At 36.8% G+C, this 24,572-nt stretch overlaps 1 protein-coding gene across 6 annotated transcripts in view; it reads right to left on the bottom strand.

Moving 5' to 3' along the window:
- Positions 1 to 24,572, bottom strand: part of SMURF2 (SMAD specific E3 ubiquitin protein ligase 2) — a 115,558-nt gene that overhangs the window by 8,058 nt on the left and 82,928 nt on the right. For 2 of the 6 annotated variants that reach the window (XM_070561586.1, XM_070561583.1), the window contains exons 7-15: positions 24,425 to 24,508; positions 21,433 to 21,635; positions 18,724 to 18,826; positions 13,707 to 13,865; positions 9,469 to 9,664; positions 8,308 to 8,411; positions 5,309 to 5,423; positions 3,376 to 3,554; positions 2,418 to 2,555 (exon numbers count right to left, since the gene is read on the bottom strand). In XM_070561586.1, coding sequence (XP_070417687.1) covers positions 2,418 to 2,555; positions 3,376 to 3,554; positions 5,309 to 5,423; positions 8,308 to 8,411; positions 9,469 to 9,664; positions 13,707 to 13,865; positions 18,724 to 18,826; positions 21,433 to 21,635; positions 24,425 to 24,508 — 1,281 coding nt within the window. The remainder of the gene's footprint in view (positions 1 to 2,417; positions 2,556 to 3,375; positions 3,555 to 5,308; positions 5,424 to 8,307; positions 8,412 to 9,468; positions 9,665 to 13,706; positions 13,866 to 18,723; positions 18,827 to 21,432; positions 21,636 to 24,424; positions 24,509 to 24,572) is intronic. The other 4 variants (XM_070561584.1, XM_070561585.1, XM_070561587.1 and 1 more) reach the window with 3 other exon arrangements.

The following is a 24,572-nucleotide window of genomic DNA, read 5'->3' as shown; positions in this document are numbered from 1 at the left end:
TTTCACTTGGACTTAAAATTTATAAGTGAATTGCTTTTTTTAAAATCTTATTTACCCAGGAAAACGTCTCACAAATCTCAGAACAGTTACTATTCATCTTCCAAATCTGTAAACATTTCCTTTTCCAAACTTCGAGAAATAGTTCTCTGCTTTAAAAAATAAGTTACTTAATATAATATCCTTTGGGGGACCTCATTTTTGTTAGTTTGTTTAAGGGGACAGCAAAAGTGCACATCTTTAAAAAGTTTTTCTTGGTAATTTTTTTTTTTTTTTAGGAAGATTAGCTCTGAGCTAACTGCTGCCAATCCTTTTTTTTTTGGCTGAAGAAGACTGGCCCTGAGCTAACATCCATGCCCATCTTCCTCTCCCTTTTTTTTTTTTTTTTTTTTTAACATGTGGGATGCCTACCACAGCATGGCTTGCCAAGCGGTACCATATCGGCACCTGGGATCCGAACTGGTGAACCCTGGGCCACCAAAGCAGAACATGCACACTTAACAGCTGCACCACTGGGCTGGCCCCTGTAATTTTTTTTTTAAATCTCAAAACTGTATTTGGTAAGGGATACTTACTGTGTGTTGTAAACAAAACTGAATCCTGGAGAATGGGACTAGGAACTGAGTAGTGCACACGGGATGTGGACAACACTACTAAAATTCAGGAAATTCCTATTCATTTATGTTTTAATTAGAAATGTAATACATGCTTATTATATATGAAAATAAAAATCAAAGATTAAATGTGAAGCAAGAGTAAAATCTGAAAGTCCATTCTTCTATCCCCTTTTCCCTTTCAAGTTCCAGGGCCACCACCTCCAACCTCCACTCCCTCATCCTAGGCAAACACTTTATTTGGCAGGGAGCTTTCCTGAACATCTTTCAAATAATTATCAAACAACAACACAGACTTTGTTCCTACGTTATTCTTCTAAGACTTGCCTTTTAAATCTGATAGCTTATGCAGAGTTTCTCTTTCTTTTTTTTTAAATATCCACCTAATATTCTGTTGAATGTATGTATTTATCATTATCCTCTAAAAACATTTTAGCTGTTTTCCATTTTTTTTACAAATAATATTTAATTGAACATCTTCATTCACATTTCTTTAATTATATATGTGTTTCTGTAAAACAGATTCCTAGAAACGGCACTGCTAGTTAACAGGCAGGTGCATTTCCACTTTGGCAGCTGTTATCAAATTGCTTTCCAAAAAAGCTACACCAGTGTCCACTCCCTTCAACAGTCCATGAGAAAGTTTTAGCCAATAGGTGTTGGGGACATAACCTATACAAAAGAGTAGAGCGCGCATGTTTCTGTGTACATACGGTGACGTTCAAACTCCTAAATACGACTACCATAGTTTATGTTTAGAAGAACTGTAGTTACCATAAGCCAAATGATCTAACCCAATACTTCTAAATTCGTCAATCAACAGGTGATTGTATAAAATCTGAAGAACATTTTCTTATATTTATCCCTTAAACTCACAATGTGCTTATTTATCAACAGGATTAAGTGCTTCTGTATTGCTAGCTGTGGTAGCTACACTCCACATGGCCCTGGTCTTCATGCCTTTGTACAGCCCCTACCCAACAGTGAACCTGGGCTGGCATGTGACACTTTAACCAAAAGAATACAGCAGAAGTGATGTTGGACAGTTCCTGACTTAGGCCTTAAAAAGATTCGACAGCCTCTGATTTTGTACTCTGGAAAACCAGCCACCCCATAAGAAGTCTGGCCATCTTGCTGGGGGGAGAGAGGCCATGGGGAGAGTGAGAGGCCTCTGATACAAAACGAGGGTAACCAAGGAACCCAGCGAACAGTGAGAATTAGGCCTCAGATGGTGACTGAGTGGCCCTTCCAGCCAACCAGCCCCCAGCTGTTTGAGCCATCCTCACAGAAGCATCAGATAGGTGAGCAAAGAGGTCAGTTTGACATTTCACTCCCAGCTGACACCACATGGAGGAGCAGTGTGCTATCCCTGTTGTTCTCTATCCAAATTACTGACTCAGGGAATTGTGAAAAATAATAAAGTGGTGGCTCTTTTTAATTTGCTAAATTCTTTTTTTTGTTTTTTAAGCTTGGCGCCTGACCTAACATCTGTTGCCAATCTTTTTTTTTCTTCTTCTTCTCCCTAAAGACCCCCAGTACACAGCTGTATATTCTAGTTGTGAGTGCCAGCAGGCCATGATGAGTGGTGCCATGTCCGCGCCCAGGATCCGAACCGGTGAAACCCTGGGCCGCCAAAGCGGAGTGCATGAACTTAATCACTGAGCCACAGGGCCGGCCCCCACTAAATTCTGTGGAAGCCGCTTTTGTAGTGATAATTAACACTACCTAAATACTTAAATATTTTTCCCTACTGCCATTCTAGAACATTAAAACAGTTCTCAGGCTTGAGAACACGTAAGTGTTTACCTGACATATTCTTTTTTATTTTCTTCAGTAACAGGGATACTCTTGCCATTTGGTTTAAGTTCATGCTGAATAATTTCACCATATGCGTTATGTTCAACACAGAAGGTATGGTCCAAAACACCTGTAATATCATTCTCACTAGAAAGGAAAGAGAGGGAAAGATGCTTAACTGGAAAATCTAAAATACAGATCCTATGGATGTATCAATTGGTGAGACAGATCAAACTAAGATAGTTTTAGGACATGTCAAATATAAAGTCAGACTCCTCTTCCCAGTGCTCATGCTGCCACATCTCCTAGTTCCTGGACAGAAGAGTCAAAGAGCTTTAACATTCATAAACGCAGGGGACATTTCACCTCCTCAGTAATGAGAAAGAGCCCTGGCCAAAGCTGGGCTTTACCTAGGGAAACTGCAGTTATGTTTGGCATTCAGATAAGAGGCCTTACTAGATCTGGGTACCCCTAAGTGACCAAACGCCTGAGGGTCCCCAGTGAGAAAGCCACTCATCTATTTGGCAAAAATAAGTGTGGCCAATATATCTTCATAAACTAAGGACCTCCTGCAAAACAGAACTTGTTCTTACAAATACCCTTTTAAAAGTGTGGTTTCAACAATCACCACTTGAGCAGGAATTTGCTATTCCAACACATGTAGGACTGGAATGGAACTCGCATCATATTGAGGAAATCATTATATAAAGTACTTTCTAAAATAAAATATACTAGGATTTTTTCCTTTTTAAAGTAATACCGCTCACTAACTTTTAGGAATTTGAAGTATATAGGACAGGAGTAGAAAGAGGGAATCTTATGTGGTCCTATCACTCAGATTATCACTCTTAGTATTTTCTGTGCATGTTTTTTAAATTAAAAAAAAAAGGACACTCATTTTGAAACGTGTCTTTTTTAAAAGCTCATATTCTAACTATAACAAACAGATACAGGACTCAATACATACAGTATCCACACTAAACTGTTATGCAGATCTGGATCAACTAACTCCATGTCATCCAAAGTAATTGACTTCCCAAGCAACTGCTTATAAAACGGCAACGTGAAACCACCATCAATGTAATGTCCATGAAACACTGCCATTCCCATTATTCGTCCAACAAAGTGGAAATACGATAAATGTTCCTGAAATTGAAAAGAGTTTATATAAACTCAAGTTAGACACTATCCAGGGATTTTTTAATAAAAATTAAATTTCTATGCAACATTAACCTATTTTTATAAGTATCAACTTATACTCTAATTTGCAACTCTTTAAATGGAATAGCCTATCATATCAAAGCGCAATCATTAGGGACAGTTTCTATAGGGCATGCTCAAGTTACTCTACATTGCTATAAAATATTACACCGGAGTCAACATCTCTCTCAAAGGGTACAGTCACTTTGCAAAATTTATCTTTAGAAATTAAGTCCAAACTACAGTCCCACTGTAGCTTTCATCAAATCACACACAGATTCTGTTCCCTTCCTCTCCTCTCAGCTCTTGCCGAGCTCCTTACAATCCTGGCTCTGTCATGGAAAAAAAGCTTTCAATCCAAAACCTACCACTTCTTTGACCTAAAAGAAATCGAACATCAAAATATCAGACATTTAAAGCACAGATTTGGTGTCTAACTTGGACCAGAGTCCTGATTCTGCCAGTTACTAGCTATGCACACTTGGGCAAATTATAACCCCTGTAGGACTAATTTTCCACATCTGGATAAAGGAAGGTTAACCATAGTATCTAAAAAGTATCTTGAGATGATGAAACCCACAGCACTAGACCTGGTATACAGTAAACACTCAACAAACATGGGTTGTTATAACTACAGTGGCAGTAATGGACTCCCCACACAGAACCTTCACCTAAATATCTTCCCTTTATAAAGGATTCCCTGCAATGAATCTAACATTTCTACCACGTTTGGATAGATTTGGTCTTTCATGATAAGTTTTGTTAGTTGGATATTTGTATTTTAAACTTCTCTTACTTCTCTATGCAATAAGTAATCTTTTAACTCATCTTTAAACCTCCCTTTTATCTAAAAAATATCTTTTGTTTCTTTTTAAAAAATAATACACGTTCACTACAAAATACTCAGAAAATATAGACAAGTGAAAAAGAAAAAAATCACCCATAATCTAATACCCAGAGATAACTACCACCAACATCATAGTGTAGAGCCTTTCAATGTTTACACACATATTTACCAAAATTCTATTGTACTATTTTGAAACCTCCTTTCACCTAATAGGTCATGAACATCTTTACATGTCATTAGCTGTTTTCCCACAATGTCATTTTAGTGGTTGTATAAAATATGCCCTTGTATGGAAAGATAGAAATAATACAAAAACAGCAAATTAATAATAGCTGCTAACTTTTTTGCTTAATAATACATAATAGGGTTAAAAATGTATAGCTCTGTGCTTAATACTTAATGTGCAGGGTCCCATTTAATTGTCACAACCCTTCTCTGAGGTACGAACTATACGTATTATTATTAGCAATGTTAAAATTGAGGCTTAAATCAATGAATTTGCCTAAGGTCACAAAGCTAGTAAGTCATGGGACCAGAATATGACCTCAGGTCTTTCTAATTCCAGAATCTATGCTCTTAACCATTACTGTCATTCTGCTTCACGTCATAATTAATCACCTCCCCTCTTCTGGACAACGACGTTGATTTCAGTTGGGGCTGCTACAAACAATGAAGCACTAAACAGATGCACATATCTACAATTGTCTACTTGGGAAAATCTCCTAGAGGAGGAATTGTTGAGTGGAAGGGTGGGACTAGGACAAGGACAGTAATCCTATGTCATCAACTACATTGACATTTAAAGCACTGGAGGTCACAAGTTACTTCATGTCATCACTGGCACCAATCCTACCGGATTAACTGCAGAATCAGGATTGATCTGCAAGGTATAGATATCATCTCTTGAATACTGGAAGAGGCCATAGTACGGATTCAACATTTCATGCGACAAGAGATATAACCACTCCCTAGAAAACAAGATGTGACAGAGGAACTATTTGTTAATGAATACATTTTTATTAATATACGTTATTAATCATTTCACCAAATAATTTTTAAAATAAAGTACTAACTGTAGTTATATAAGATCATAGCGAAAAATCTACCATGAGCAGAAAGCAAATGAAAACTCTTATTTTGTTACACTGAAGTTAATTCTCACTCAATTTTGGGCAATTTTATGACATTTTAGCATCAGAGAGTATAAAGATATTATCCAGAAGTGCCACTACTCATCAGATGTGCAGCCCAGTGGTCTGTCACTTTTACTTGCTAAATAAGTCTGTAATCCATGGTAAATAAAAGATAAAGGGAAGAATACGATTTTACTTCCAAACATCCATGTGATCTATACTATCCTACTCTGCCCCTATCATGGCAGATTTATACTAGTTTATATAGATATATAATATAGCATTAATTTACTCTCACTTAGATGAGGGTGTGTTTTGTTGTGGGTATTGTTTTAGTAAGGAAATTTCATTATCCATTTCATCATCTTTTTTGTGTAAATCCTAAAATAGACCATGAGAAAAATATAAGAGGGGGGCCAGCCCGGTGGCATAGTGGTTAAGTTCGCACACTCCACTTGGGCAGCTTGGGGTTTGCAGGTTTGGATCCCAGGTGCAGACCTACACACCGGTCATCAAGCCATGCTGTGGAAGCATCCCACATACAAAACAGAGGAAAACTGGCATAGATGTGAGCTCAGGGCCAATCTTCCTCACCAAAAATATTAAAAAAACAAGTGGTCAGAGATTGCAAGGCATTTGGTATAGGTAGGAACACAAGGGCAAGCGTTTTTAGGGGGATATTCCTATCACTTCTTGTTTTCAAGTGAACATCAATGTTTTTTAAAACCTCATAATAAATAGGACTATCACATTAAACTTATTAAATCCTTTATATTTTTCAAAGCATAAAAGATAACTTGCTATTCATTTTGGTGAAACTGAAATAAAATCACTAGTCCAGGACTTAAGAAGATGTAGTTCTAGTCTCAAGTCTTGTCATTCCTCAGGAAAGGTTTTAAGTGATATGTTCTGATATTACAGATTAAACAGATTGAATAATGTATTTTTAGCAAATGCAGTGACATACTATTAAAAAGTAGTTAAAGGAAAATATTTCAAAGTTTTATAACATGAATCTAAATCAAATCACTACCATTACTCTCGAGATTAAGAAAAGTGAGGTCTCTACGTAAGCAACCTTCCCAACACACATAATGCTCACCTGACACTGATGTGTCTCATATGCTTTTTATGCATATTTTTTATTGAGTCAATGATAGGTTACAATCTTGTGAAATTTCAGTTGTACATTAATGTTTGTCAGTCGTGTTGTAGGTGCACTGCTTCACCTTTTGTGCCCACCCCCCACCCCACCTTTCCTCTGGTAGCCACTAATCTGTTCTCTTTGTCCACATTTTTAAACGCTTCATGAGTGGAGTCATACAGAGATTATCTTTCTCTAACTGGCTTATTTCACTTAACATAATTCCCTCAAGGTCCATCCATGTTATTGCAAATGGAATGATTTTGTTCTGTTTCACAGCTGAGTAGTATTCCATTGTATATATATACCACGTCTTCTTTATCCATTCATCTGTTGATGGGCACTTAGGTTGCTTCCATGTCTTGGCTATTGTAAATAATGCTGCAATGAACATTGGGGTGCACAGGACTTTTGGAATTGCTGACTTCAAGCTCTTTGGATAGATACGCATTTTTTTTTTTAAAGAAAATCCAAATTTTTCTTTTGTTTCACCAAGTATTTGTAACATACAGAAGAGCAGAACCCAATTACTTTTGGGTTCTACTATGGAATAAAGATTAGAAAAAGCAGTTCACTGCCATACCCCATTTAGTCTGCCCAAACCCTGACGGTAGTGAGGTTAAGAAATAAACAACAAATAACTGACTACTTATACATGTAATTACAGCATTTAGATTCCATCAGCAGATAATTTAAAAGTTTTCCCAACAAGCATTCAAAATCTAGCTATGAGTACACCAGAAGAATTGCACAAAGAAACTATCAAGTCCTAAGTATTATGTACAAGTGATCGATTCTAAAAGTCCAAACTAAAGTAACTATCCATTTGTTGGTAAAAAGGTCACAGAAGGAAAATAAGGCTACAGGTAAAAACAAGTAATGCTAAATAACAATTATGGGACTTGGTAGAAACAGAAATTTAATTTAGGCTGGATTTAGATTAGGGGGAGCAGAATTATCATGATGGCGCTTAGAACGTTTCAATACAGAACCTATGATGCTTCTGCTACATTTATAAAAGTGAATTCTCACACCTGGAAAAAAAATTACTTGATGTATGAATGTAGCAGAAGCATACAGCTTCTGTACTGAAACGTTTTAAGGACCATTTATGATATATACATATACATACATACAAACATTCCTTTAACAAGGTTAAAAAGCATGACAATGGAAGCAAAGGGAAACAGCATTCAGTTTAGAAAACATGTCATTAAAGTCTCAAGATGTTCCTGACAACGTAAAGCTGAAGGAATAACGTGTATTAAAGGAGGCAGATGGAGAAAATATAGGGCCTGCAGGTCCTACCAAGACTCCATGTAGGGTTGCAGCTACATTTCAGAGAAAGTCTCACTGGGCTATATGATCCATTAGGGAGTTCTCACATACTCTTCTGTGGTAGTACTATCCTAACATCATTATGAATATATCTATTAGAATATCCTCTGTATTGCAAACTTTAGGGAATATTATTCTAGAAAATAAATATCAATGAGAAGGTTATACCACAGGAGATATCTTAAATTTTTTAAGTATAAAGATCCATATGTCATTTATTGATGAGCAAGTCTTCACCTGGCAACCCCTCCATAGTCAAGGCCTTCTTCTCCACGAAATTTTATCATTAATCGCTTCCAGAGATCTTTTGGTCTCATTTTCATGACCTGTCGATATGATTCCTGAAAAAAAAATTGAATATAATACTATTACTAGGGGCTTTTAACCTGTTATTTAAACTCTCCCTACCACTCCATCTATAAAACATATATTTATTTAAATAAGGTGAAATGTGTTCAACAATCAAATCAATGGATAATCTCCAAGTGTTTGAAACCTCATGGAACTTCTAAAAACAAAATGGATATAGCTTCATACTACTGAAACCAATTCATTTGATAAATATTAGAAGCCTACTAGTTGCAAAAATCCATATTTAAGTTTTATGAACTATAGTAATGATTCCACTCACATTAAAAACAAAATCTGATAGAAGTACCAACTCTTTAAAAGTTGGTTGACCTAATTCTAGGTCATAGGCACCAGTAGAAAGCAAAGGTAAGAAAAAAAGTTTCAAAAGAATGTGAGTAATCATTAATGTCATCTTCATTAAATTGACAACTTTATACTACTTTAAAATACAAACGACTGACCACAAACAAAACTGTTTCAGAACTGTTCTGAGAGACAAAAGTTCATCCTTTGGGAAAAAGATGATCAAGTCTCCAAACAGCCTGCCCAGGAATCCTCTAATGAGTGGGAAAGCCTCCCTTGGACCTCTGCCACTCATTATGTAAGAACTGTGCAGCTGATAGCAGGGCCATAAAATCCAAAGAGAAAGGAATATACGAGAAAGGAAGATTTTCAATAAATCAAAGAAGTAGTCTACTAATAATTAAACAAAGTCATTTTCTGATTGATGAGTCCTTTACACCTTTTGGAAAATTAGAAAGTAAGGGATGGATAATATTTGTGGCCTTTTAAAATTCATTAACAAATAAGTACTTGAAATGCAGAGACCAAGCTGAACCAACTGAAACATCTCACACTCTTCATCCCATTTAAATGTTGATCTTATATATTAAATCTTTCTGATATTATTGTTTTTACTCCCCACGATTAAAAAAGAAATTAATGAAAACTCTTCCATTCTAAAGATATGTAAGTCCCAGAAATATTCTTGGAAAACAGAGTAAAACACTGAAATTTAATTTTTCTCTATAAGACTTGTAAGTTTACCTCAAAAATCTCTTCCCTGGAAACTTCAATGCGGCAATGGCCAGCCTGAGGCTGTTGTTGGGAGAGCTCTTGCCGTAAAATTTTCAGTTTTTGAACCAGGTCTCGCTTGTATCGTGGGACAGTCAGACACTCTGTGTCATCAGGACATAACGATACCACTTGCTGTTGCTGTTGGTCTTTCAATTGGTTCTGCCGACTAAAAGTAAACAGAAATATTAAAGTATTTTAAGTACAAAAGACTGCTATTAGATGGTTAAAATACATCATACTATGAAACAAGTCTAGCTATATCATTTCCAGGCCTTATTATATTCTTGGCTTGACATTTTTGACATCAATAAACTCTCTCCAAAGTTTCTCAGAATCCATATGAATTTATGGAATTGGATAATGGAATTTTATCCATAAAGCTTTATACAGCTACTGAGAAGAAATGTCTCAAATACCACTTCCATTTTCTTTTGCATAGTTTACCATCACCCATTTTAAAACTCAGGCATATGCCAAACCCTATGCCTGTTATCTAGAGCCTGTCTCTCTGGAAGAAACAAACATTTGAGCTAGCAGCTTGGCAGGGACTCCTCCTATACACACTACCGTCTAGACCACAAGAATGTGGGAGGTCACGTGTAAGTTACCGGCACAGAGTAATGAGCACTTTACAAACAAGTCTAAAAGCTTTACACAATGACTACTTTTCTTTTTATTATGGCAAAATATATACAACATAAATAATAATCTCCCAAGTATAGGAGAAATATAATAATAATTTTTAAAAGTCACATTGCCTAGAGATATTTTTCTTGTCCTGGAAAAAACACTGTAAGTTGCATCTAAGAATTTTTTTAAAGAACCTTATGATATAATGAACTTACTAATTCCAATCAATTCCAGGAAATAAAAAGTCAGATAATTCACTATTGATGTCTATGCAGACACCGAGTGATTCAGTTGGAGTTTAATTTGATACACAACAGATAAGAGCACAATCTCCTGACCTACGGGTAAAGGGCAATAAAGCTGTGATGAAATAAAGAACAACCTCCTCTTCTCTAACAGATCACCCAAGCTTACTTTACATATAGTGATTCTTATGTACCAGGCCAAATTTTATACCTAAACATAAAACTATGCAGAGAAAATGCAGCTTTAGTGAAATTACAAGTCACTAGTTACTGTTCTCACAAACATTATAATAAAGGGTTTTTTTTAATACACACACACATAAACAAAATCAAAACAGAATATTAGAAAATACTCCCTAGTGTATTAATCCTATGCAAAAAAAAAAAAAAATGAACTTGGACATACCTTACACTAGATACAAAAATTTAACTCAAAATCCATCAGAGATCTCAATGTAAAACCTAAAGCCATAAAACTTCTGAAACACAGAAGAAAATTTTTAATGACTTGTGTTAGGCAAAGATTTCTTAGATAAGATACCAAAAGCACAATCCACAAAAGAACAAATGGATCAACTGAACTTCATCAAAATTTCAAAGAAAACTTCTGCTCTTCAAAAGACACTGTTAAGAAATTGAAAAGACAAGTCACGGACTAGGAGAAAATCTTCCCAAAGCATATATTTGAAATAGGACTTGTATCTCAAATTATCTAAAGAATTCTCAAAATTCAAAAATTAAAAAAAACTCACTTTTTTAAAAAAGGAGGCAAAAAATTTCACCAAAGTAGTTATACAGATGGCAAATAAGCACATGAAAAGATGCGCAACATTATTAGTTACTAGAGAAATGCAAATTAAAACTACAGAGAGATACCACTGTACACCTATTAGAATGTCTAGAATTAATAAGATTAACTATACCAAATGTTCAGCAAGGATGTGGAGCAACTACAACTCTCATACACTGCTGGTGGGAATGTCAAATGGTACAAGCACTTTGAAAAACAATCTGCAGATTTTTAAAAAGTTAAATATAAATCTATCATATGATGCAGCTGTTCTACTCCCATATATTTATTTATCCAGGAGAAGTGAGAGCGTATGCCCATACAAAGACCTAAAATAAAAGTCTGTAATAGTTTTATTTGTCATAGCCCAAAACTGCAAACAATCCAACTGTCCATGAACCGATACTAAATAAACTGTGGTATATCCATACAGCGGTGAAAAGAAATGAACTACACACACAACAACAGAGACGAATCTCAAATAATTATGCTGGGTAAAACAAACCAAACAAAAAGGGTACATACTGTACAAATCCATTTATCTAAAACTCTAGGAAATGCAAACTAATGTATAGTGACAGCAAATCAGTGGTTGGCTGAAGATGGGGTGTGTTGTGGATTGAATGAATTGTGTCCACAAAGATACAGTGAAGTCCTAACCCTTGGTACTGTGAATGTGACCTTTTAGAAATAGGGTCTTTGCAGATGTAATCAAGTTAAGATGAGGTCATACTGGATTAGGCTGGCCCTAAATCTAATTAATTGGTATCCTTATAATGAAGAGGGAAAGCTGGATCCAGACATACAGGAAAGAAGATGTGGCATAATAATAAATACACTTTAGTCTTTGTCCTGGGTTCCTGACACAGAACTCCTAAAATCCTTGCAATTTCCTGAGTGAGAGAGAGAAGTCTTTTCTAATGTTTGGTCTTTGTCCCCAGTTCCAGATACAGAGCTCCTAAGTCTCTAGGAGTTTCCTGGGTACAGGAGCATTTTTTGTTTTAATGAGGTAAGTCTGGGTGGGCTCCTAGTTGGCTTCAGGATGGGGGCTGGTCGCCAGAAACACTGAGGCTTCATTAGAAGCTTGGAACTTTCAACCCCATCTCCCCAACCTCTAGGGAAGGGAGAGGAGCTGGAGACTGAGTTAATAATCTATCATGCCCATATAATGGCATCTCCATAAAATCTCCTAAATGGTGGTGTTGAGAGAGTTTCCAGGTTGGTGAACACATTGTGATGCTGGAAGAAGTGAACCATCTGGAGAGGGCATGGAAACTCTGCATCCCTGACCCCATACCTTGCCCTATGTGTCTCTCCCATTTGGCTGTTCCTGGGTTGTATCCTTTATAACAAACTGGGAAAAGTAAATAAAGCATTTCCCTTAGTTCTATGAGCCATTCTAGCAAATTACCAAACCCAAGAGGAAGGTCATGGGTACGCCTGATTAATAACCGATTGGTAAGACGTGTGAGAGGCTTAGGACTTGCAATTGGCGTCTGAAGTAGGGACAGTTTTGTGGGACTGAGCCCTTAACCTGTGGGGTCTGACACCAACTCCAGGTAGTGTCAAAATGGAACTCAATCACTGTACACCCATTTGGTGTCTGGAGACTTGGAGAATTGGTAGCTTTGAGGAAACAACCCACATTTTGGTGTCAGAAGTTTTGTGGGTAGAAACATCACAGAAGGCCAAGTGCAGACAAAGATTGGGATGATGTGTCTACAAGCCAAGGAACAGCAAGGTTTCCAGAGTCACAGAACAGATTCTCCTTCAGAGCCTCCGGAAGGAACTAACCCTGCTGAGAACTTGACTCTTAACTCCTAGCCTCCAGAACCGTCAGAGAATGAATTTCTGTTTTAAACTACCCAGTGCGTGATATTTTGTTACGGCAGCCCTAGAAAACTAACACAGGTGGAAGTCCCACAGGAAGAGACAGGAGGAATTATAAAGAGGCATGAGGAACCTTTTGGGGATAATGAGTATGTTCACTATCTTCAGTGTGGTGATGGTTTCACGGGTGTCTAATGTGTCAAAACTTAAATTGTACACTTTAAATAGGCACAGTTTATCACATGTCAATTACATTTCAATAAAGCTGATTTTAAAAAAAATCCAAGGGTACATAACAAGCTCATTCATAAAGACTTGTGTCCTGAAAATGGAAAAGAAGGCCTCAAAATGAAGGACCAAAAAAACCCAAAAAATCCTCTAGAATGGATTCAGCTATCCCGGAACTATTTCTGATGCACTCAGGGGGAAAAAATCACCCCATAAAGCAGCCTGTCTCTTCAGGTGTGTTAGGGTACACCTTTGATACAGATCCTCTTCCTAACATTTCAGGACAGGTTCCTACTTAAACACAGTAGGATTAAAATATTCATATCAGAGTAAAACTTGCCACACTCTTATATAAAGTTTTGTTCAACAAAAGTAATTTATAATTGAAGAGAGCAGACGTTCTATCACATTTATTACAAAAAGCATGTCTCAGTCTTCTCTTGTTCAGAACTTGCATTTTACCATGTATTGTTTCAAAAACTTACTTTAGAACTAAATGCAAGTTAGCAGAGAGCCGAGGATCTGTAAACTGTGTTGTTCTGTTGTTATGGTCAACGAAATAAACTCTGCCTGTTGCCGTATTACGGATCTCCCATCCAGGAGGCAACGGACCAAGCTCTTCACAATTGATGTTGCTAAGATCCCTGAAAAACAAATATAAAATAAAAAATACCTCATTGCTGTGCCTGCTGAGCCAAGCAAGTATAAATGACACAGAACAATTTCATGAAGTCTGAGAAAATATACTGTTTCAGAAACTTGAGATGTTCAGCTGGAATCTTTAATTCCCAATGGTTTAACAAACTCACATATTCAAAACCCAATCCGTAAATGGCTCAGAAATTTATCACATAGCCTACATTTTTAGTAAGTTCGTTCCTGGGCTTTAATGTAATACAGATTTTAGATTACTATAAAAGCAATCACAACATTTGCCAATATAAACTGTACTTCAATACTTGTCTGACAAAATACTATTTTATAAATGTCAGTGATATAGGAATTAAATGTTTTCTAAAATTCCCTTCAATTATTTTTCTTTACCACACCATAAAATTTGTGTAAATAAATATTCATTCCATGATTAATTTTAAACTTTCCAACGAAGCAAAACTGGGAATGTTACTGAAATTACAATCCCGAAAACAATCACAATACATCTTTTAAAGGATAACTGCTCCATTTTGAATTTTGAAATCTATAAAGCTGGTGAATGAAGAATTTTAAGACGCCTAACGAAGAATGCCCTAAGGCTTACTGCTACAATAAGAAAAGCAAAAAGACTTCTAATGGACCAAAGATCATTATTATTATTATATTACACATTCTTAAAACACTATTACATGTAGACAAACATTTACAGGACTTTAAAGAAAGCAGCATGTCTAATGTAAACAAACTATAACAGATAATTATAATGACAAATCTCATCAAAATCATGTTTTAAAAACTAAACCAGAAAAAGACTTTTCCTGAAATAACCTCTTTGTGGTCATAATGAGACAGATGAGGGACACACATAAGCACCCACAGATTTGTTGAAACAATGATTTTGACTTTCTGCTTATAGGTGTTCCAAGAGATTCTTCTGGTACAGAACAACTAATATTTGGAAAGAACACACTATTTGAGACTCTGCTAGTCTCAAAAGAGGCAAAGGAAAAAGTTCCAAGAATCCTCCTCAAATTTTTTTTAAAAAGTGAACTGAGCTGGAGCTAGTACCCAAGTGGCAGCAGGCAGATGAGCAGGGCTGCTGGAGGGTAGTTGTTAATTAGGAAACTCAGCCCCAGGCCAGCAGCAAGGTTGGAAAAGGAAATATGGAACTTCCCCACTAAACTGAGAACTCAAAGGGCGGATGAAGTGCTTCCAGGAAAACAACCTAAATTTCCACTTTAGGTCCACATAACTCCAACCAATTAAGATCAAACTCAAAATCAAAGATCACCAAACACTTCAGAAGGGAAAGTCAGGATGACAGAGTCTCAGTGAAAACCATAAACCACATGATTAGATCTCCAAGCCCTGTCAGAGATCAGACAGAACAGCTAGGATATGCAACATTAAAAAAACAAAAGGGAACAATTATAAAGACAAACTATCAATGAGAGATTATTAAGAATGAACAGATAGATTTTTTTTAATGAAACTTTTAGAAAAGCAATTATTGAAATCAAAGCGTGAATAATTCTTTTGATGTAATGTAGAATTTTATTTTATATCATTTTACTTAGAATTTTATAAATCTATAGTCATACATGGGAGAGCTCTAAAGAACTGATTAAAAGAGCAGAAAACTGGGGGCCAGCCTCATGGAAAAATGGTTAAGTTCGAGTGCTGTGCTTTGGTGGCCCAGGGTTTCGCTGGTTCAGATCCTGGGTGTGGACCTAGCATCGTTCACCAAGCCATGCTGAGGCAACATCCCACATAGCACAACCAGAAGGACCTGCAACTAGAATATACAACTATGTACTGGGCTTTGGGGAGAAGAAGAAGAGGAAAAAAAACAAAAGATTGGCAACAGATGTAAGTTCAGGTGCCCATCTTTAAAAAAAAAAAAAGCAGAAGACTGGAAACAATCTTTACGGGCAATTGGGAAATTAAAGAAAAATAGAATTCTATGCAGCCATAAAACGTAATGCAGATCTGTATTTCAAGACTACACAGTCAGTATGCAAAATAATGCATAACAAAGCATTAATCATTGTTTTAAAGAGAAATGCAAAACATGATAAAATGGGACTTCTCTGATAAATCTAAGTTTACTGATCTTTAAAGTTAGTTTTAAAGTGTCTGAGTTACACAATTTTATAAATGTCTTTGATTGAATAGTGACGATATTTTAATAGAACCTAAATATTTATAGCCTGCTTTGATATAAGATCTTCCATACAAAAGGCTAAATATTTACTAAAGGATGCTCCAAAACAAAAGATACAATATAATTTGTGTGTTTGTGAAGAAGATTGGCCCTGAGCTAACATCTGTTATCAATCTTCCTCTTTTTTTTCCCTCTCCCCAAAGCCCCAGCACATAGCTGTATATCCCAGATGCAAGTCACTCCAGGTCCCCCATGCAGGACACTGCCACAGCATGGCCAGACGAGCAGTGCACAGGTCCACCCACAGGATCCAAACCAGTGAACCCTGGGCCAGTGAAGCAGAGCAGACGAACCCAACCACTCGGCCACGGGGCTGGCCCCTATGATATACATTTTTAAGATAATTTGGAGCAGAGAAACTAAAGAAAAGAAAAATAATCCTGAGTATTATTTCATAAAGTCATTATTCAATACTCAACATGAAATACTCTTAAACCTTTATAGAAACCCTATACTCATTAATGGAAAACTGACATTTCCTTAGGAGTAAGAACATTACCAGCAATGGTGCCAAAATCTCTCTCAATTTCAGCTTTGAATGCCAGCTAACATACTATTCTTCCAACAGATAGCTCAAGATGACTTTTTCACTATTGTAAATCATTTAATTTAAAAAAAATCATTTTTCTTCTATACATCTCCTTGCAATGATTTTATTTTATAGAAAAGCTCTTTATTGACCTTCAATTTGATTAACAGAATCCAAAACACTTCTTTTCATAACTTACATAACAAAACTGTTATTTCCAAAAGTCAGGCCCTTGGATTTTTTAAGTGAGCTTATTAATAAAACAAAAATTTCCTGGGGCCGGCCCAGTGGCATAGTGGTTAAGTTCACACGCTCCACATCAGCGGCCCAGGGTTCCCTGGTTCGGATCCCGGGCACGGACCTAGTACCACTCATCAAGCTACGCTGTGGCAGCATCCCACATAAAACAAAGGAAGACTGGCACAGATGTTAGCTCAGAGCCAGTCTTCTTCACACACAAAAAATTTACTCTCCATTACTTTTTTTAAACTAACAGCTTATATTATCAAGACACAGAAATGGCAACCTTGATAAAATAAATAATAGCACATTTCCTTAGCTGCCACCTCAAAAGATTCTCATTAAGTTCTATCACCAAGTAAAACATTTTCATTATGAGAATTTTATTTATGAATAACTAGAGAGTATCAAAGCAATCCAAGATCAGCTAGTCACTCACATCTGTTTTTGATTCAAATACATGATTCTTGACATGTAGAGCTCTGAATATAAGCTTTAGGCAGAAAACTATCTCTTGACCTTCCATGAATCCTTTTTTTTTTTTGGAGGGGGATGTTGCACTTAATACAAAAAAAATGTATTATTTTATGTATTATGTGTGCAGTTTACAAAGCACATTTAGAATTTAATTTAGAACTCATCCTTTTTTTGCAGCTTCAACAGGACTACTTGGCACTCTGTATCTGGTCATTAGAAAATAACTCCAAATAGCTAATTAGTGTTTGAAAAACTTATTTATACTAAAACGTATCAAAAGTTATGTTGAATCACTAAACTGATTTGTGTGTCATTCCATCTTCTTGAAGTTAAGACAGCTGACATTTTGGTTAATAAATGCACTCAACAATGCCTGCAGTTCAAATGTACAAGTTTGGGCATTTTTTAAAAATTTAGGGCCAGCCCTGTGGTCAAGCAGTTAAGTTTGTGCGCTCTGCTTCTGCAGCCCGGGGTTTCACTGGTTCAGATCCTGGGTGCGGACACGGCACCACTCATCAGGCCACACTGAGGCAATGTCCCACATGCTACAACTAGAAGGACCCACAACTAAAAAATATACAACTATGTACTGGGGGGATTTGGGGAGAAAAAACAGAAAAAAAAAAAGATTGGCAACAGTTGTTAGCTCAGGTGCCAAACTTAAAAAAAAAAAGGGACAAAAAAATTTAATTTAATTAGGTTCTTTCTTTTTCCACAATAAAATGAAACTTTATTAATGAACACGAGAGAAAATTGAATACACTTATATAAGGTTAAAAATAAAACTTCTTAAAACAAGTCTAACCAGAAATAAAAATATCAATTTACTACCCTTTAAAAAAAAGCGTATGTATGTTTTTATAAGATTTGTATGTTTTTCTCCAGGTCAATTTTCAAACTCCTAAAAGATCCATGTTTTTGCCGCAATTTTTTTTTTTTTATTCTTTTCCCCAAAGCCCCACAGTACACAGTTGCATATTCTAGTTGTGAGCACCTCTGGTTGTGCTGTGTGGGATGCCACCTCAGCATGGCCTGATGAGCAGTGCCGTGTCCATGCTCGCGATCCGAACCAGCGAAACCCTGGGCTGTCAAAGTGGAGCGCGTGAACTTAATTAACCACTCAGCCACAGGGCTGGCCCCTTCCCCAACTTTTTTAAGGGTGAGCAGGGAGAGGGACCGGGCACTAGCTGTGGGGTGGGACACTCGGGTGGAATCGCAGAGAAGTAGGTAGACTTTCTACTAAATGTCAAACTGAAATGACTATCAAAAAGAGCCAAACTTTTACATAAGCTATTTTAAGAAGTTAAAGATTAAATAAAGAAATCTTAAGTAAAATGGATATTCAATGGTATGAAGAGTATTTAGAATATGTTCTTACCTAGGCACTCTTGGATCATGCCATGTGCTCACACCAGTCTGAGTATGTAAGAAATATACCTGACCTTGTTGTGTTGTCCTCTGTTCTGTAAAATTAAGAAACACTAATAATAAAAACACATTTAGAATGTCCAAATCAAAGACAGATATAGACACTAGGATGATATTATATTAATAGGTAAATTCTCCAAATTACCAATCCATTTTATTACAAAAAGTTGCTTTACAAATCATTTGTTCTGAACCCAGAATACATTTTCTCCTGGAAACAATCTTCTAAATGGTGATGAGGGTCACAGGCCAGCTATCTAAAAGCCAACTACACTTAGAATGTGGCTCAACTACTAACCATGTTGCAATGGAAAACAGAAAACAAGACTGTCACAGTATCAATAATTAAACAAAACAAACATGATGAAACGATCTCTTACTTGTCTTAAATGTGAAGCCTGAGGGAAACCAAAAAAGGCTCACAGAAAAAGCCTAGCCAACTTTGGGGAGATTCTGGGGAGACTTGCAGCAACTGCCAAAGGGTTGCAAGCTGGTAATGCTTTTACATTATGCCTAATTTTATTTTAAAAACTTATGTTTTTTTCTTTTCTTAAGAGTGTGTATTCTCAAGACTACATTTGGACTCAAACAACAGCAAAAAAGATGGAATATAGCAGAGACAATCTATAGTCAAAAGTGGGCAAAGATGGGGACCAGCCTTGTGGCACAGCGGTTAAGTTTTTGCACGTTCTGCTTCAGCGGCCCAAGCTTTGCCGGTTTGGATCCCGGGTGCGGACCTACGCACTGTTTGTCAGGCCATGCTGTGGCAGGTGTCCCACATACAAAGTAGAGGAAGATGGGCAGGGATGCTAGCTCAGGGCCAGTCTTCCTCAGCAAAAAGAGGAGGATGGGTGGCAGATGTTAGCTCAGGGCTAATCTTCCTCAAAAAAACAAAAAAGGGCAAAGATGGAAACATAACCAAGTTAGAAAGAGGAGGACTAAAGAGCAAGTGTGCATATCAGGGAGAAAAAGGCAAAGGGGAAATTAACTCAAAGTCCTTGAGAGAGTGAAGAAGCCAGGGCAAAGAGAAGGAATCTGTGAAAGGGTTTCTGCAGTGGTGGTTTTAGTCTTTATTTATGATTTTAAGCAACAAAACCCACTATTCCTTAAATAAAATCTAATGAAAAATTCCCACATATAAAATGATAAAACTATTGCTAATATTTATTAGTATAAATTTAATTGCTTATAAACCTACAATAAAGTTAATCAACTTAAATTTTAAACTTTTAAAAATTATAACCATAAAATGTTTATAATTGGTTACAGATGACAGCTGCACTAATTTCAGCCTTGGTATCCACTTTATTCCTATGTTTTGGTTGCACAAAGTTTTTTTTAATCCAAATCATACAAATATTGTAAAAGTATAATCATCCCCACTTCAAACAGCTTGCCTTATTATCTCAATTAAAGAGAAATGGCAGGAGATACTTTATTCTACATTCTGAACATTAATAATAACAGCTAAAATGTACTAAGTGCTTTCTATGCAGGACACAGTATCAGGCACTTTACATGAAGTTATTTATTCCTGGCAACAAACCTATATGGTTGGTACTATTATTTTCCCCATTTTATAGAATATAAAACTGAGGCTCAGAGAGGTTAAATAATGTGCCCAGGGTCACACAACTAACATGTGGCAAAGCCAGGATATGAACCCAGGTCTGTCTGTCTTCCAAGCCCATACTCTAATCACTGTGCTATAAGTTAACCTGCGTGGCACAGCACAGTTAATGGACAAATTAGTGGGTTTTCTTTTTTTAATTAGAGAGTTAAAATACCTTAAAAAATAAAGTTAGCATCATGCATTTGTGCAACAGTTTAAAAAATATTCTAGAGTAAAAATAAAATACAAGTTAGATCAGGCAATTCCCAATGTTGGTCATTAGGTGTCACCATCAGCCCAGAATAGTTTATCTACAGGCTCTCAGGAGGGAAAGGATGCAACTTTGTTAGATTTTAGCAAGAAAGGCGAGAACAACTGAACCGAGTTCGTACTATCCCAAAGAGTGTTCACAAGCTGTGAGTAATTTAGAAAGTTCTGTATTCAACCAGGAGAAGATTCATGTCATCTTCCACATGAAATTCTACAATTCAGGAAATTATCTAAGACTATAATAATTTTACACAAACATAGAAGTGACTAAATCATTTACAACAATAACCCAATCACTCAGATAACCCAAAATTATAGACAATATAAATATGATATAAAATACCATCAGAAAAAAGCTTTAGAAATTTCTAAATACACATGTCTAGAAAATTACATTGCAGGTCTGACTTCAGATCACCATTATCAATAACAATACTATCTCCCTTCATACAGTGCCTGTTTACAAAGTAGCCTCACATTGTTTCATATGCTCCTCATAATACCGTTGTGCTAAGGAGAGGAATCATTCATCTCATCTCAATATAAAAAAGTAAAATGGCTGAGGTTAAATGACCAGCCCAAGGTCAAACTGTCGGTTAGGCAGTCTTCTAGCACTTCAAAGACTTTTCAAAGTTGGGAGGTTTTACATTTACTCTTATTTTCATGCAGCATCCCTAAACCCAGATTAATAACTTCTTTAAAAGTTGATTTTCTGGCTTTCTTAGCAAGCTAAAATCAGTACACCACACTTTATTTTTCCTCTGCTAGTTGTCATACCATAGCCTTCTGGTAGGTCTGGAGGAGTATGTAAATGTGTCCTGCTCATGTAATTTCTATGTCGTTGTGACCTGACTCTCCTCTCTGCCAGTCTGGGATCTGAAGACTGTCCACATGTTGCACCATTTGTTCCACTAATTGGAGTGTTCTCATCAACAAAGCAGCTAAGAGGTCTGCCAGGACTAGAATATTCAGATGCCGGTCTATTGAAAAGTAACAGGGGAAAAAAAGTTACTCAACTCAGATATCAAAAGGAGAGTTCTCTAGACAATGTACGTACTGCAGTAACAATCACTTATAAGAAAATGTAATGATTAATATAAATATAATGATTTCAAGAACTCTGAATAAAAGCCTAAAGCCTCTAAGCACCAAAGAAACTCAAGTGATAAGCAGATTGTCAATCACGTATTTCATCATTTTATATCGATCTTACATTTTATATGAAATCCACACATCTGTAGATGTTAGCACTAGCTTACAAAGCACTACAGTAGTCCTCCCTTATCCATGGGTTTGCTTTCTGCTCCTTCTGTTACCCATGGTCAACCGCAGTCCAAAAATATTAAATGGAAAGTTTCAGAAATAAACCATTCCTAAGTTTCAAATTGCACAGCGTTCTGAATAGCATGATGAAAACTTGTGCCATCTCGCTCTGTCCCACAAATCATCCCTTTGTTCCTCCCACGTGTTAGTCACCTAGACATCTTGGTTATCAGATTGTCTGGTACTGCAGTGCCTGTGTTCAAGTAACCTTTATTTTACTTAATAATGGCCCCAAAGCACAAGAGTAGTGATGCTGGCAGTTCAGATATGCCAAAGAGAAGTTACTGTTTTCACTCTCTTTCTGTGCCAAATTCTTAAACTTTAGCACAGGTATGTATGCACAGGAAAAAACATAATATGTATGTGATTTGGTACTATCCACTGTTTCAGGCCTCCACTGGGAGCCTTGGAATGTCCCCCGAGGATGAGGGGAGACTACTGCACTTGACTCAGCTACAGCTACCTCTCAGACCTGATTTCCCAGCATTCTCCCACTCTGCTTCTGCCACACTGACACTCTTCCTGCTCCTTGAACGTGCCACGGTCGTTCTACCCTTAGTGCTGCAGAGTAGCTCTTCCTTCCACCTAGAATGCTTTTTTCTCCTTTTCTCCCTAGGCCAGGTTCCTTTTTGTCATTCAAATCATAGCTTAAGCTTAAATGTCATCTCTAACAGGTCCTTCCTGACCTTCAAATCTAAAGTAATCACCCAGGCATTTGAGAGTACATCACCTTACTTCCTCAGCATAGCAATTATTTCTCATATTTTTCTTATTTGTATCCTTATTTTTGACTGTCTTCCCCCACCAGAATATTTGAGAGAAGAGTCTGCCTAGTTTGTTCCCCACTATATATATCTTCTGCACCTAGAATAGTGTTTGGCATATATGTAAGAGTAGCTCAATAAATATTTATTGAATGAAAAAAAATTGATCGGGGGCCGGCTCTGTGGCCGAGTGGTTAAGTTCGCACGCTCCGCTGTGGCAGCCCAGGGTTCGGATCCTGGGCGCGGACATGGCACCACTTGTCAGGCCACGTTGAGGTGGCATCCCACATCCCACAACTAGAAGGACCTGCAACTAAGATATACAACTATGTACGGGGGGGTTTGGGGAGATAAAGCAGAAAAAAAAAATTGATTGAACGAATAGAGGATAGAAGATAGTCTGTCTCTTCAAAAAGCTTCCAGTCTACTGGAGGTCATCCAAAATAAGAGGATAATAAGAGTTAATTTTTAAAGAAACATTTATAATGCGATCAACTTTATACATGGTGAAATTAAAGTCAATTTTAACAGTCCAATGAGTCACAAGGAAATGGACTTCACTAAAACACTGACATAGATATACATTCATTTACACTCAGGTATAAAAATGGGTCTTTTGACTTCAATAAAATCCTTGGCAGTTTACTACTAGAAATGCAACTCTCAAGTATTTTTTAAAACAGGAACGTAAAGCGAAGCTTTTACCTGAGAATCATAATATAATAGAAAAACTGTGATTCAATGAGTTAAGCAATTCCTCTCCAATAAATAAAAGTAGGTATAACTAATGAGAAGCACTTGATGTTCTCTGCCTGGTGGCAGTCCTGATAAGAATAAAACCAAACTGGGGCAAAACAAACACTGAACAGAGGTGGCAAAAAGACTTTGTTCTTACTGAAAAAAAAAAAAAGGAAAATTCAGCCACTTATCCCATTTATTTTCAGTTACTTAAAAAGCTCTTCCTTGGAGTTTCCAAAAATTATCTTGCATCCCCATGGCTTTATACACTAAGCTCTGAAGGCCTTTCTGCCTTGTTCACTGTTATTGCCCAAATGCTAAGTGCAGTGCCTGGTATATAACCATTTCGTGAACTGGATGATGGCTGTTACCACTGCCTTGAACACCTTTCATCACCTTCCCCTCACCTGGCTAAATTTCAACATTCTTCAAGATTCGGTTCACAGATTCCCCTCCTTCAGAGTCGTCTTTGCAAGTTCTACCATCCCCTCACCCCCACTCTAAGTCAGGAGCCCACTACATGGTCTCAGATCATCTGATTCTTAACCACAAACCTTACTGGACGCAATATAATATAATCATCCCCCTACATGACTGATCAAATGGAGAGCCTGTGTATGTATTTTGTTACAGCCATTACAATAACGGACTCAAAAAAAAAATTTTTAGGAGTCCCAAAAATAAGATGATTTCTCAATTTATTCATTTAACTTATTTAATAAATATTTATTGAGTACCACTGCAGGCCCTGAAGCTACAATAACAGAATGACCTGCTAAATAATCTTTACTGAAAATTACTTTTTAAAAATAATAATGGCACTTGCTGTAGGATCTACTGATCTAGAGCAGTATAAACCAAGAAAAGCTGACAGATAAACAGAAAGGGATGACTTCAGCAGGGCGAACAGCATAGACCATGGGACGATACTTGCATGTTCTTACCGTGTTGGACGTTCCCACTGCGTAGTTCTTGTTATGTGGTTTAGATACTGGATTCTTCCAGAGGCAGTTCGTCTTTCTTCCCAGCTTAAATAAAACATCAAGAGATGAGGCATTAATAAGAAGCTGGATACAGGATGTTTTTAGTGCA

The sequence above is a fragment of the Equus przewalskii genome, chromosome 10, assembly GCF_037783145.1.
Source record: "Equus przewalskii isolate Varuska chromosome 10, EquPr2, whole genome shotgun sequence".
Taxonomy (NCBI): domain Eukaryota; kingdom Metazoa; phylum Chordata; class Mammalia; order Perissodactyla; family Equidae; genus Equus; species Equus przewalskii.
This window is presented reverse-complemented; position numbering and strand designations above follow the sequence as displayed.